This window comes from Lolium rigidum, chromosome 6, assembly GCF_022539505.1.
Source record: "Lolium rigidum isolate FL_2022 chromosome 6, APGP_CSIRO_Lrig_0.1, whole genome shotgun sequence".
Lineage (NCBI taxonomy): Eukaryota > Viridiplantae > Streptophyta > Magnoliopsida > Poales > Poaceae > Lolium > Lolium rigidum.
Window position 1 is genome coordinate 341,410,062 of NC_061513.1, and position 12,993 is coordinate 341,423,054.

The following is a 12,993-nucleotide window of genomic DNA, read 5'->3' on the forward strand; positions in this document are numbered from 1 at the left end:
GTGAACATTACCAGGTAAGGTTCAGGCCAGCCACGTCCAGGGAAGAAGCATCGAATCAAACCTCAGTGGAAATGGAAAGAAAAAATGGAAGTTTTATTTCGGGAAAGTGAAAATATTTTTGGAAAAACAAAACATCTTGGCTCCGTTGTCGCCAGAGAATGATGCCCACATTGAATGGAGGAGGCGCACACGTCGTCTCCCTCGCAGAATAAGTAGTCGAACGCGACTCGCAGCAGAGAGCACCAGCGACCTGCCTGCGACTGCGAGCGAAAATCTCGGGAGAGAGAAAAAATCTAGCCAGGAGAGGCCGGAGGAGGAGGACTAGGAGGAGGAGGCATGTCGTGGCAGGTGTACGTGGACGAGCACCTGCTCTGCGACATCGAGGGCCAGCGCCTCACCGCCGCCGCCATCCTCGGCCACGACGGCTCCGTCTGGGCGCAGTCCGATAACTTCCCCCAGGTATGTCTTACCCTCCTCCAATCTACCCGTCCGCCTGCCATTGCTATCTTTATCCATATGCTTGACTTCGCTGGGAATGGGATCTCGCGTGGCTGGGTTTGTGCGGCGCGGCGAAAGCTGGATCCCGGTTCCGTTTCATTGCTTTCCGTTTCATTGTGGCTGGGCTAGGTATCGAGTAGCTACTAGAAGTGCAGATGTGGCTTATGCTTGCGTTGCAAATTTTGCAAATTGCAGATAGGACGTCCTGCAAAAATACAGATAATAGAACAGATATATGTACACTTTACTGGACAATATTTTTGTCGGCATTCACGCGATCTGATATTCATGATTTTCCGGCTAGATCTACATTGTCACCAAAATGAGTAGTATCAAATTGGTGTATCTTCTACAGGCATGGCTTGAATTATGTAAAATTGCAGGGAGCAGCAGGCAACGGCAGATGTGTCCTCGTGTACCTAGTGCTAAATTACCATTTTTTAACTCTATTAAATTGTGGCTTGGTAATTTTGATGAACGGAGGGTTATGATCCACTGCTCTGCAGGCCCTGGTAATGTTAATGAACAGCCGAATTAAGATATTAAGATCCACTGCTCCGTAGGTCTTTTCTTTTCGAGAATGATACGAAGGGCATTTGTGATGCCGTGTTTTGCCCATCTCAAGAAAATACCACTTCAGTGGATGTAGGATTTTAACACTGGGGATACTACACTTTACCCACACAGTTTATATTGATGTGCATGTTTTCAGTGCCATATAGTAGTATGTAAATCATCACCACTTACTTTCAAGAAGATATCCCGCTCAACAAATGTGGCACGTAATCATTTAACAGTTGGTCATCGAGTACTATTTTCCAACTTGTAATGGACAAGATGCAATCTTCTCTACATTTGCTTCATAATCATGAAATATAGACATCATACCTGAACTATCTTTCATCATGTCTGAACTAATATACATAAAAAATGACACCAAATTCTAAATCAACCCATGGGATGCACATCAGCTTCTGTGCTGGTTCCCACAGCTAGCCGTTCACAGTCCCCGACAGTGACCGTTCACAGTCCCCAGCAGTGAGAGGCCAGGCGGTTGTGAGGTAGCTTCTCTCAGGAGCACGTCGCTAATTAGAGTTAGAGACATCTAGTGTGCTTAAATTTGGATGATTAAGTCTGGTGTCGGTAATTTAACTGTGGGACTTTCATATTTCTGGACCTTTTAGCCCCATGGCATCCTCACTGGATCGACCGAACCTTGACAATTTGTGGTAATTTTGGTGATGTTTTGTTGCCTTGGCAGATTATTGCTATTTCTCAGTTGTGGTCTAAAAGCACAAACATCTTTCAGGGACCCATCATTTTGGTTCTTTAGTTTTCATTCAAGCCTCAGCTCTTTCTATAATATATGTGTTAACGACTTACAATCAAGTCATTCCTACATTCCACAGGTCAAGCCTGAAGAAATCACTGGAATAATGAATGACTTCGATGAACCAGGATCTTTGGCACCAACTGGATTATACATTGGTGGTGCAAAATACATGGTTATCCAGGGTGAACCTGGAGTTATCATCCGGGGCAAAAAGGTTAGGAGCTGGCATCCCATTCTCCAACTGTTATGATGTATTCAGTTGAATTCCACATCTGTTTAGCAAGGGGATTACCACTAGTCACCATTAAATAAATTATAGTGTTACAAGGTTTCTTTGAAAGTAGCATAACTAAACATTTAACACTGGAACATAGACCATAATCATGTCTTAGATACATGTGAATCAGAAACTGGAAGGTTCCTTCATCGTTGTTTTTGGGTCTTTTTGGCAAAGGAATTGCAACTTCGATGAGTTAGCTTCTGCAGCTGTATAGCCACATCATCAATATGAATACTGCAGATTTTGAGTCGGCCGAAACTTAGGAAAATACTGTTTTCATCAGACAACTTTGTCTTCACATCTCTCATGTTGCTCATGGGCCAAACACAGGCAGCAACTCTCAACAATCAAAGCTTTTTCGTGTACCATACAAAATGTTGAGAAAGCCACCCAGAAGCTGCCTAATCAAGAAAAGTCTGATCTCCCCGTAGTAAGAAGCTGAACTCAAAATGCATCTAACTACAGTGTAAACGAAGACAGTTGCATGGTGCTTTTCGATTAATGACAAAATAACAACATCACTCTGCCTTTCAATAAAAAGATGATGGCTGAATGTTATGTATGAAGCTATGTTACATGTACATTTGCAAATCAGACATTTTTTTACACAAAAAGTCATCTTCTGTGTAAAGGGCTGTGAATTAAAAGTTAAAATGCAAGTAAACTCGCCGTCTGTTATATTTTTGGAAAAATTGGAAGTAAAAAACATCCAGTGAGAACTCTTTGCTACTTAGAAAATGTTGAGTCAAGCATATTCTCCTGCAACTTTACAAGCTTTCGTTTGTCATTCTGTTGCTGCTTACACCTATTAATATGATGACTAATAATAGCTATCACCAATAATAATCTTTACCACTATTAAGTTTGAATTGGTGAATGCCTGGTGTCACACATGGGCCAGAGCACCTCAAAGGCCCATTTTTTCGCGGTTTTCTTGTGGGTTTCACGTTTCTCCTTCGCCCGTTCATTCAAACAAATTTTGTATGTCACCAAAACGGGCCTGGAAACAACCTGATGCTTGAGGCCTGCGGTACTGTTACTACGCTCTTGCTCGTCCACCTCCCATGGGTTGCCCTTCAGTGCTACTGTGCTTGGGGAGCTGGGTGAGGATGCTGGCAATGTTCTTGCTCCGCAAAGCTGCAGTACTTGACAACCTCTACTGTGGCTTTGCCATGGGGCCACAGTGGATTCAGACTGAATTGATGCATGAGATGAAAGGCTGGGTGGCAAACGAGCCATCCAGCAAGGAGTTCTGTTGATAGAATCATTGGTTAAGAGAATCTAATGCTTTGTTGTTTCTCTACAAGATTCCATGCTTTGTGTCCAGTTTTTGAAATTCAACTCATCACTAAAATTTCGCTCTTGAAGGGCATACATGCATTCACGGAAATCTTTTTTTTTCTGTCATATAGTATGAGATCCTCATTGGTTTCAGCCAGCTGTACTTCATTTACATTGGAACAACTCATGTCAGCGAACAGCCAGATACAATCTTTCTTTTCTGTTATTATTACTTTGTGATAGAAGATTGTAAACAAAATGTAATCCTGAAGTAACAGAGGAGGAAACTTTAAATCATCCTTTTTTACACGCCCTTTTAGAGATTAAGATTTCATTCAAATTTGGAAATTTCGGTCAGAAAATATTTTCCTGGATTGTTTTTGAAAATATGGGAGCCAGCGGACTGCTGGTTCCTTTCAGCTTCTTTGATTTTTTATTTGTTTGTGCAGAGACCAATTAATTATTTGTGTAACTAGATCTCTTTTTTTGACCATGACAACACACGGGCATTTTTGCTAGTAATGACTAATAGAAGTTGACAAGAAGTTCACAACCAACATTTACATATTATCACCAAAATAAGAATGACTAATGTAGCGGCTGTTCTGTATACTGGTTAGTGTGACGTCAGTCTGTCAGATACTATGAATGCCTTCACTAATGCACCAGGCACACTGCCTAGATTGTAAAAACGAAAATTTATCATCATGACCCTTGCACCAAAGTCGTTTAGATAGCAAAAATCTTCATTCCAGCTTAAGTTAGGTGACAAACTAAAAACTACTTATCTACGCATTGATCAATTGAAAATTCTCATAGTATTCTATTTTATGGATGATAAATGATCATTTCTGCAGTTTATACTCCCTCCCTCCCAAATTAGGATGCATATTAGTTTTGGTCAAAGCCAAACTTTGTAAACTTAAATGTATAGAAAATTATAGCAACATTTACAACATTATCTCAATGTTATTAGAATCATGATGAAATATATTTTCATATTATACATATTTGGTATTATATAAGTTAATATATTTTCATATATAGATGGACCAACTTTACAAAGTTTGACTTTGACCAAACCTAATATGCATCCTAAATTGGGAAGGAGGGAGTACCTTTTACCATCTTAAAATCATCTAGACTTGGGGCTCCTTTAATTTATAGGATAGGAAAAACATATGAATAGAAAAATTATAGGATTGAGATGTCATGCGTATGTGAATCCTATGGAAAGATGGAGTGTGTTTGATTGTAGCAAAGGAATTTTTCCATGAGGTGTGACCTAATGCTTTTTCCCTATAGGATTTACACTACAAGATTCCTATAGGATGTGTTCCTATGAATCAAACAACTTGTATAGGAAAATTTCCCATAGGATCCAAATCCTACACAATTCCTTTATAAATCCTATGAATCAAAGGAGCCCTTATGGTTTTGCTCTACAGTTTCACTATAGTGGTAGTTAATAATTCAGTCAATTTGATCAAACCATAATTTTACTGGAAGTAGACTGATATCACACTTTCATTTTTCCTGACACTAAACAAGTGCAGTAGTATTCTCCAAATAACAAAGTTGACAATTTTATGTGCAAAGTTGTTAGTATGCGCTATTGCCTAATGTCGAACATTTGTCATCTTTTGTGTGGTCTTTGCAGGGACCAGCAGGGGTTACTATCAAGAAGACGAATCTTTCACTCGTCATTGGACTCTACGAGGAGCCAATGACTCATGGACAGTGCAGCATTGTTGTGGAGAGGCTTGCTGATTACCTTCTTGAGCAGAGCTTCTGATCTTTGAAACCTAGTTTGGGCCAACTGGGCTTATATATGCCTACTGAAACGTACCATCATGTACCCTATGAATAATTAGCACAAGTCCAAATACGAATTCAACCAGCAGTGGTTCCTCATTATGTTGGAGTTGCTTACTACATTTCATGGGGCTTATGTGTAATCTTTAAACAATATGGTTGTTATATTTTTGCCGAGCACTAATACCCTGCAATGGATGAAAATGACAATGTCATCCAATTTTTCCTTCTCCACATTTCACATAATACTACCACCGCATCAAAATATAAGGAATATTTTGACTGTTGAAATACATGCTTTACCAACAATTGGTTACACAAATAGATACCATTTGATTAGTATTCAAAAGCAGTTTTGTATGATTGTGCTTTTGTGACTTTTAACCAAATATTGTTTGACGATTTTACGGCCAGTGCTGAAATATGAATGGAAATCTGAAAGGTATGATTTTGTGTGTGGAAGGGATGGAGTATGCTCCAATCGTGAAAGAAACGTTGCTTCCTGCTGTGCCGCTGAATCACCTAGCCATCTGAATGAATTCAGGTAACCACACAGCTGAAATATGGTATGCTTGTGATTCAAACGTGCATGAGATTATGGGCCTTGAGAGACACTGAGCCTGCGCGTTTTCAGCTGGAGAGAAGGAACGGAGGTAAAGAAACAGACTCACATTCTGGGAACCATTCATGGTGGATTTATTCTGAAGGTTGCACTAAAAACAATAACAACCAAGCCTTCCAGTCCCAAACAAGTTGGGTAGGCTAGAGTTGAAACCCATAAGATCTCGAAACCAAGTTATAGTTCCGGAACGTGGATAGCTAACTTCCACGCACCCCTATCCATAGCTAAATCTTTGTCGATATTCCAAACCTTCAGGTCTCTCTTAACGGACTCCCCCATGTCAAGTTTGGTCTACCATGACCCCTCTTAACATTCTCAGCACGCCTTAACCAAGTTATAAAAAAAAGTTTGGCCAACATTTTGATATCTACCTCCGCTTCAAAAAATAAGGCGTATTTTGACTGTCGAACTACATGCTTTGGCCAACAATTGGTCCAATAATATGAAATTTGTATTACACAAATAGATACCATTTGATTCATGTTAAAAAGCACTTCCGTATTATTGTGATTTTGTAACTACCGACCAAAAGTTCTATGCGTAGTTTACGGTCAGAGCTCAAAATTATAGAGACATCTTTTTATTTCACGAGATTATTTTGAAACGGAGGGAGTTATTTTCACAAGATTATTTCAGCTCCTTCAAAACAGAAATCAGTTTCAGAAGAAGTATTGCGCACCTAAAGATGGCAAGACCATATTATTGCAGAACTTTTCCTATTCATAGCAGAACAGCTACAAGAATGTCTGCGCATGCTCTTCCTAACTGCACACTCCAATCATGAAAGAAATGATGCGTTCACTTTCAGTTGCTCCTGCCGCCTCGCTGCACTACCATCCCATCCCATCCCTCTTAAATCCAGCAGCTCAAACGGATTGCATCCTCTCTGGGACCGTGGGCGGAGTCACATGAATCACCCCGCCCATCTGAATGAATTCTGGGAGTAACCACACTGACGACCATTCCTTTATTATGTGTGCAGCTCAAATGTGGTACGTTTCGGATTCAAAAACAGGGGGTGAGATTATGGGCCGTGAGAGGGACTGAACCTGTGCATTGGAATTGGTTCCCGTTTGCAGATGGCAAAGAAAGAACCGAGGCAAAGCAGGCTGACATTTCGGGAACCCGCTGAGGTGGATTTGTTCTGACATTTCACTAACACTCTAACAGTGAGGAAATTCTCTCCATTGGCTCTTTTCGTGCCAGTGCACTACATTGGAAGTTGTTTCCGTTCATCTTTTGAATTGGCAGCATCAGCGTTTCGTGTTTGAGGAAACCCTGGCCTGGGAGTAAACCTGAAGCTTATCATTCGGCTATTAATTCTGAAATGTGGACAGCCAGCTACAACGAACTGTCAGAATCGATCGCAGTAATTCATACCGTGTATGGTAAAACCGAGAGAATGAATCCCTTGAGCGTTTATCCACAGTGAAATACCACTGGCAATTTGAAATATTCCCGCGAGATGTTCCTGCTGGCTAGGGAACAGTGGCTATACGGTGGTCCTAAAGCCAAGTTCAGAGCGAGTGATTGTTGGGCAGTGGCTGCTGAGGAGATTTTAATTGCGAGTTAGTGTGACTGGCCACTCAATGCCCAGAGCAACTGAAGCAGAGAGCGCAGCGCCGTGATTGAATGGCTCAGGTGTCCCCCCATCCTCTTCTGAAGAATTTTCTTGGGTTCTGTAGTGCTTCAGATAACTGCTTTTGAAGTACCAGTAGTGGATTTTATTTGTTTTCCTTTGACGGATGGTTCTTGGCCTGCCCACTGCCACAGCCAACATGGTTAGTTTTCCATCTTTGTCCGAGACATCAAAACCGAATTTGTTGCATTGGCACCCGAATTTCCTTTTTCTTTTTCTGTCAGAGATACTTTAACGGAGTAGCAAATTTGGTGCAAACATAACTGTGGCTTGATACACACCCATACAAAATGAATGCCAGAGTCAGCCTGGCCGTGCCATCACTCGCTCACCAACAGGTCAGAATTGAGCCGCAGCAAGCAAATACCCCACAGTTCGCGGTCCAGGCAGACAGACGAAGCTAAGGTGCGTCACCCCGCATGCATGCCACGGGTTCAGTAACGTGCCGGCAGGGCAGCAGATCGATCAGCTGCGCAGTTTCAGCTTGTGCGTAGGCACTGTTCAGCGCCGGGGAGACACGGCGCAGTCGATGCAGCGCCGGCGCGACGGTGCAGGGCTATCCACGCGCCGGACATGAATTCTCGAAGTCAGGGCTGCAGCGATCTCAGCGGTGCCAAGCCCCGCAGCCCAGCATAGCACGCACTCCCATGCACGGCTGCGGTGTTCTGAATTCTAACATGTGTTGTTCGTTGGGTGCGTAGCTCGTGCAAGAATCGCCGGCGGTGACCTTCGGTGTATGGTACCGCCGGTAATGCTAGCAACGACGTACGCTAAAGAAAACTTCCATGCTACTCTCTTCAGCGTGACAGTTTTTTAACTGAAGCGGAGTTTTGGTGCCGCTATGCAGGTTAGCTATCTCAATTTGCATTTTGCAGGTTGATTGCCTTTTCATCAGATCGGTCTTTTAAAATAATTTGTTAGTGTATGAAGCTTAATGTGGTATCAGAGCCAGAAGATCTCAAGCTTAAACCCGGCCAACGCACTATTTAATCTACTCCAAATAGTTGCGACCAACGATTACGCGCGTCTAGTGTCTTCTCGTTTGTCCAGCCTAAACGTGAGAGGGAGTGTAAAATATATAGCCTAGCCTTTCCAACAGTTCGGATTTTTTGAAAACATCCCTAGTGCATCAATCTGCATCTCTTTGTGGTGATCATAGTATCTCTTAATCAAACTAGTTTAGTCCGCCACGTTGGAGCAACCTATACTTAGTTACTTACGCATCGTCTCGATCCTGCCAGCTGTTTCAATGCAAACTCAAGGGTTTTTCGGATCTCTACAACAAGTCTAGCCGTGATAGCTGAAATTAATGGTGCCTTCTCCGTTTGCAGCCACGCCTTGCTAACGGTATGGAGAGGTGGACTGAAGAATCCCGAGGTAGAATTAGTAACACGGAGTAATTGAGGAAACTATCATCAATGCCTAACGAATCAACCTACTCTCCCATGTATCCGGCCTGTAGTCTGTTTTCAACGATATTTTGCGGAAGCTCACCACACACCGATCAAAGAAGTGAGATACTCAATGCACGCTTTCTCCAATGGACAGAAACTGTTGCTGAAACAACAATTATAGCAACATATACCTAGCATTAGGTTGCAAATAAATCAAAGTAGAATCACTGAATTACACTCCACCTAGTCTGGTAAGAGTGTTATAGAGGAGAGTCCGCTTCTAGCAACATATAGCTAACATCCGTTTCAGAAACAGTTGCTGAAATAGCAATTCTAGCAACATATAGCTAGCATCAGGTTGCGAATAAACTAAGGTAGATTTGCTGAACTACACTCCACTTAGTGCATTAAGAGTGCTAGAGGAGAATCTGCTCAAATAGACCTGACTAGTTAATTACAGAGCCCAGAGGTATCGAGAAGGATCACACTCGCTTCAAAATTTCAAATGATACACGACAGTCCTGTCATCAGATAATACTATAGTACTTGTTGAATAGTTGATGCTACTTCATCGGACTTAAACTAAGGGGACGTACATGAGACCTAAAAGCATTCAAACTTTCTCATTTAGTACTCCTACTTGATCATTCAATTAGTGCAAGGTACAGCCGTAGTTAGGACACAGATAAGGTGAACACTGAACGATGACAAACGGCCACGTAAGTTACGCGTAAAGGCGTCTTGCGAAGCGTTCTAGATTAGTAGTACTGCATAATTGAGAACTGAGTTCTAGCTCAGTGGCAAGACAAGCGAGTGCGCAGCCAGTCCACCCGGGTTCGAATCCCCATCCGCGGTAATTTCGCAGGAGGGGCGAATAAATCGGGTTATCATCCATCCGCGTCCATCCGCGGGGAGAGTTTCATCCTACCTACCAACGTATAGCCAAGGGAGGGATCATTCCCCCGTTGGTCAACGTTTAGTAGTACTGCATAATTCAGATCAGTAGCAGAAGATTCATTTGAGTGAGGGCACTAGATCAGGACCAGGACGGTTCATGCAGGAAAGTTTCAAATGGAAGGAAGTACTCAGGCAGTGACAACAACAGAATTAGGCTAGTTATAGTGAGGAGTAACACATAGTCTCCGTTTGTTCATTCAGATTAAAAAATCAACCTATATTAGTGACTTGATTATTGTCCTGTGAATGAACTTGACGATCTTAGACCCAATCTCTAATCTCCACTTTGCCAGGCATCCGGACCCTTGTCCCGGAGCATCTCTTTCATTGGATGTATGGATAAGTATCATAGAAAGATTCATTTATGGTAACACAGAGCTTTGAATGACCACATATGGCGCTTGCGTTGCAGATTGGTTGGAGTGCCTAAGGAATTTTTTTGTCTCACTGAGTAGTGGGCCCACGTGCACAGACCGAGACTGAAATGAACAATGCGCTCCACCAAAACAAAAGGACGCTCCACTAAAATAACGTTGGATGCCATCTACCTAGCCGCTTTAGGGGCAAGACTGATTTCCCAATTATTGTTGCAGAAAAAATTATCGAGTTGTGCTCCGGTGTCTCCCACGTCCCACCTCACCTAACGTGAAGGGGTAAGTTAGCCCGAGGACTCCTAAATCCTACAGAATGGGTATCAAAGATACTGAGCGTCCATTCGTTTAACGGTGCCAAAATTTGAAAGGAGGACACTGAAGCAAAAGTGAAAATTATCTTCCTTTAAGTGTAGTATTAATTATTTTTTTGTCCCTTGTGGAGGCCATGAGCTCCAGGGAAAGAACTTAGTTTTTTTTTGTAAATTAAGGATTTATGTGTTTTCCTGTAAGTTAGAGGAGCTCACTCCTTCGTGATATGGTTGCGGAATAGTATATATTTTTTAAAACTTCTCCATCTCTTTTAAATTTTAGAGGGAGATTACAGGTGCCCAGCAACAATGAAAAGACTAAGATTTGCTAAAGAAACATTATAGAATAGCACCCTTTGACGAGAGATATGAGCAAGAGCTTCCATGAAAGCAGTATTATTGTTTGCTTTGATGACAATACCTGGCTATAGTTTCCGTTTGCTTCGGCTTGTTCTATCTAACCATGAAGAGTTGTTTCATGCTCAAGATCGGCTTGTGCATCAGAGGAGAGGTCACATCAATCATCCTATGTTTCAGCCTCTTCCGTGGATACATTAGTTGTGGAGACGACGATCATTAAGATACAGTCGCAACAATCATCCCTTTAATGTGGCCTCTCGCCACAATGGCGTGAAGACGGTCAATAAGATATCCCTTGCAAATTAGGTGATGAGCAGGCTCCATGTGATGACAAGGCAGAGTGTGTCGTCTGTCTAGCGGAGTGCCAGGACCAAGAGGAGATGGCCATGTTCGAGTGCACCACACTGGTGGAAAAAGGGCCTTTGGTCGCGGTTCGCAACTGCCATTAGTCGCGGTTGCGCAACCGCGACCAAAGTAGCGCGACTAAAGCCCCCCCCCCCTTTAGTCGCGGTCGCTTACGAACCGCGACTAAAGGCCCGTCCACGTGGGCGCCAGGCGACCGTCGGGGCGGAGGCCCTTTAGTGGCGGTTCTTCTGGCCGGCCGCGACTAAAGGCCGCCGCAGGTTTAGGGTTTTAGGCCCTCCCCCTAAACCTGCCCCCCCTAAACCTGTTTTCTGTTTAATTTGTATTGTTTTATTTCTTTTGTGCTTTATTGTAATTTTGAAGGAGTTTCACATATTCTACGGTACTACATACATACATGCATGCATATGAATGTACAATTTCAAACAAATTTGAAATTAGAACCAAAAAGAATTCAAGAGGAATATACAATATATATTCAATATCATCGGATGACCATATACAAGTTTGAACAAGTTTCCATACATAATTTAATGCATGTATAGTTCTACGTCCTCTACGTAGTGTTTTCCTGTAGGATCGATGACTTCCCTCGCGAACCATCCAGCTAGTTCCTCCTCGAAGTGGTCGGAAGCGAGCTTCCGGACTAAGCGTCATCCGGAGGTTATTCCTCTTGATGTTGAGCTCATCCGACCGGTCCCGCTCATTGGTGTATCTCCGGATCCTCTCACAAACATAGTATCCACATAGATTGGTCCCCGGTGGCTGAATATCCCCGCCGTCCGCACTTCCCTTTTAAAATGTAGCTCCTTTTTGAATTCACCGACCTTTTCATCTACGAACCGTCTCCAAACCCTACGAGGCAAAGAAAATTAAATGAACAAGAGAGTTATTAATTAGTTACTTGATATTAGGAAATGATGAACGAAATAGGCCGATCGATATAGAGCGCAAATGAATGAAAACAATTACTTTTGCATCATTTTTCTCATGTCGGCCCAAAGCGCCGCATCCATATTCAGAGAGTCGTGGACGAGAACCGTGGAGGTGTGAATTTGAATTACCATCGGAATCCGGTGAAACCCGCGGACACGATACATGCACAGATCATGCATATATAACTCATCGATTAGCCACATACCATGCATGGAGAGTAAACAAAAGAGAATGTGCTCAAGACAGAAACACTCACCCAAAATGGTAAGGAAATAGAATATCACTTTTGAGTTGCCGTTTTCTAATAAACCTAAACAGAGTCTTCCTCCACGTCGTCGGGGTGGTGTTTTAACACATATGAATTAACGATGTGTGGGTCAATGAACCCAACATCATTGATGTTCCTTATTTGCATTTCCAGCTTCTTCATTCCGCATAATAGCGTAGACAACAAGATAGTTAGGACAATATATAGTGCGGACAATGAACGAGATGGGGTAGAAATTAATAAATCACTTACGTAACGTAGCAACCGATGATAGATTTGTCGAGGTCGCGCAGATTGAACAGCTGGAACAATTCACTCCGATGAATTGTTATATAGTAATGTTTGTAGTGATGCTCAACTCTAACTTCCGCATAAATATAGTCTTTGGCGTTTTTAAGTTTTATGTAACTCTTGTACCAATTTAGCGAGACCTTTCATTTGTCGAGGTAGATCGTCTTCCCGCGCAGAGCTCGACGAGAGGGCCATTCTTCACATATGTAAAAACTACGTCCTTCATTGGCGCCTCATCAAGGCCTAACAGTGCACGAAGAGTGATACCTAAGTC

The 12,993-nt window shown here is 42.5% G+C and overlaps 1 protein-coding gene across 1 annotated transcript; it reads left to right on the forward strand.

Annotated features, from left to right (window-relative positions):
• Positions 1–238: 238 nt before the first annotated feature.
• Positions 239–5,417, forward strand: LOC124665197 (profilin-5-like). Its single transcript, XM_047202618.1, has 3 exons — positions 239–459; positions 1,908–2,045; positions 5,053–5,417. The coding sequence occupies exons 1-3, from the start codon at positions 337–339 to the stop codon at positions 5,185–5,187; spliced, it is 396 nt and encodes a 131-aa protein (XP_047058574.1). The 5' UTR covers positions 239–336; the 3' UTR covers positions 5,188–5,417.
• Positions 5,418–12,993: the final 7,576 nt, after the last annotated feature.

Excerpts from the sequence above, each read along its gene's own strand:
- LOC124665197 (XM_047202618.1), top strand. The coding sequence starts at position 337 with ATGTCGTGGCAGGTGTACGTGGACGAGCACCTGCTCTGCGACATCGAG. Across the intron at positions 460-1,907 it reads AGTCCGATAACTTCCCCCAG|GTCAAGCCTGAAGAAATCAC; the intron begins GTATGTCTTACC and ends TACATTCCACAG. Across the intron at positions 2,046-5,052 it reads TTATCATCCGGGGCAAAAAG|GGACCAGCAGGGGTTACTAT; the intron begins GTTAGGAGCTGG and ends TGGTCTTTGCAG.